Raw genomic sequence first — 1,796 nt, 5'->3', positions numbered from 1 at the left:
TGTGTGTGTGTGTGTTTGTGTGTGTGTGTGTGTGTGTGTGTGTGTGTGTGTGTGTGTGTGTGTGTGTGTGTGTGTGTGAGAGAGACAGTGTGTGTGTGTGTGTGTGAGAGAGAGAGTGTGTGTGTGTGTGCGCGTGTGTGTGTTTACTCACGTCGAGTGTGTTCCATAAAAGAAGATGGGGATCTTATTTTGGGGGGCTTTTCCTTCACCAATCTGAGTGACATATAAAACAACATACCAACAGTCAGATTTTAATTGACCTCATTTACATATAAGACAGTATGTGATAAATACGCCTTAAATCTGCTGTATATAAACTCACCCTGGCAGGCCAGAAAGGATAACCCTTCATCTTAGCAAACACTATGTCTCCTGGAATAAAATCATCTGTGGTCTGATCAAATGTTATCTTCATCTGAGAAAACATAGGGTTAATTAATAAAAACAACACTCGTTATGTGCCCCCAACACACAGAATCAATAAACAAAACACTGGACCAGCAGATACACGGCTTATATTAATAAAATTAGCCTTATGGTTATAAACATGCCTCTGTTAAACAATAATATGACTTTATTATAATTTCACCGCTATCGACTCTGAAGTAAATAAAATGATAGCCGTGTTTAGCTAGCTCAGGCTAACACAAGCATATTGTGTGTATACAAACTCACCTTCACTCCCTTCTGCATATCTACTCCCTCAGAGACCACTCTATAAACACTCAGATTTAAAAACAAGACGGAAAACACTCGAATTAAAAATATTATCACGCAATGAATGAAAGGACATGGAGAAGTGCATGAGAATGTGTGTCTCCCCTCAGCGCCGGTGGAATGGTTCGGCCCGCCTCCCGCTCAGCGTGACTGAGGAATGTACCACTACTGAGAGAGGGGGGTAGGTGGGGTTGTAATTACTTAAAATATAATTAATAACAGGTATTCTTCGCAACATTTAGATCAACTACCACGCATTTTAGCTTATATTTAATTACTCGCGAATTTAAAATTATAGTCGCAAACTGAAAAGCAAAATTGCGTCACTGTTTGTCACCATCGGTCGTTTAATAGTTAAGATTCCGCGGAAGGAAGCGGCAAAATAAACATGTTTAAAATATTTTAACCCTTTATTTACTCATTAAGCAAAATAAAATAAACGTCCACGCGTAAATCAGAAGCAAACAGCGATACATGTTTTAATGAATATTTCGCAGTTTTTTTCGCTTGTGGCCGTTGTCATGGTGAGGGCGGAGGAAATATGGCGCCAGATTCAAACAGAAGCTGATGGAGTTTACGCTTTTATGTCGTTTCGTTTTAATATTTTATTATGGTATCTGTACTTTTACTCTAGTAAAATTGAAAACGAGTACTTGTACTTTTACTAGAGTAATGTTACATATTTATGTATGAGTTATGTAGTCTCTCTTAAAGGGGTCATATGATGCGATTTCAATTGTTCCTTTCTCTTTGGAGTGTTACAAGCTCTTGGTGCATAAAGAAGATCTGTAAAGTTGCAAAGACTAAAGTCTCAAATCCAAAGAGATATTCTTTATAAAAGTTAAGAGTTAACCACGCCTACCTAAAACGGCTCGTTCTAACACGCCCCCACATATCTACATCACTATGTGGGAAGATTTGCATAACGCCGCCCAAATGTTCACGCAAAGAAAGAAGGCGTAACTTTTATTCTCGCTGTAGTATTGTTGCCGCCGCCAATAGTATTGTTTGAGCAGTGTAGAGTAGCGCTTGTTTGTCATTTCTCCGATCACAAATGCAGACATGGTTTTATGTTTACG

The 1,796-nt window shown here is 38.7% G+C and overlaps 1 protein-coding gene across 1 annotated transcript in view; it reads right to left on the bottom strand.

Moving 5' to 3' along the window:
• Positions 1-844, bottom strand: part of psip1b (PC4 and SFRS1 interacting protein 1b) — a 22,160-nt gene extending 21,316 nt beyond the window's left edge. The window contains exons 1-3 of the mRNA XM_016549608.1: positions 676-844; positions 323-415; positions 152-213 (exon numbers count right to left, since the gene is read on the bottom strand). Coding sequence (XP_016405094.1) covers positions 152-213; positions 323-415; positions 676-693 — 173 coding nt within the window. The 5' untranslated portion in view covers positions 694-844. The remainder of the gene's footprint in view (positions 1-151; positions 214-322; positions 416-675) is intronic.
• Between the last annotated feature and the right edge of the window lie 952 nt (positions 845-1,796).

Source organism: Sinocyclocheilus rhinocerous, unplaced genomic scaffold (genome assembly GCF_001515625.1).
Source record: "Sinocyclocheilus rhinocerous isolate Xijiao unplaced genomic scaffold, SAMN03320098_v1.1 scaffold404, whole genome shotgun sequence".
Taxonomy (NCBI): domain Eukaryota; kingdom Metazoa; phylum Chordata; class Actinopteri; order Cypriniformes; family Cyprinidae; genus Sinocyclocheilus; species Sinocyclocheilus rhinocerous.
Note: the sequence above shows the minus strand (reverse complement) of the source record. Positions and strands in the feature narration are given on the sequence as shown.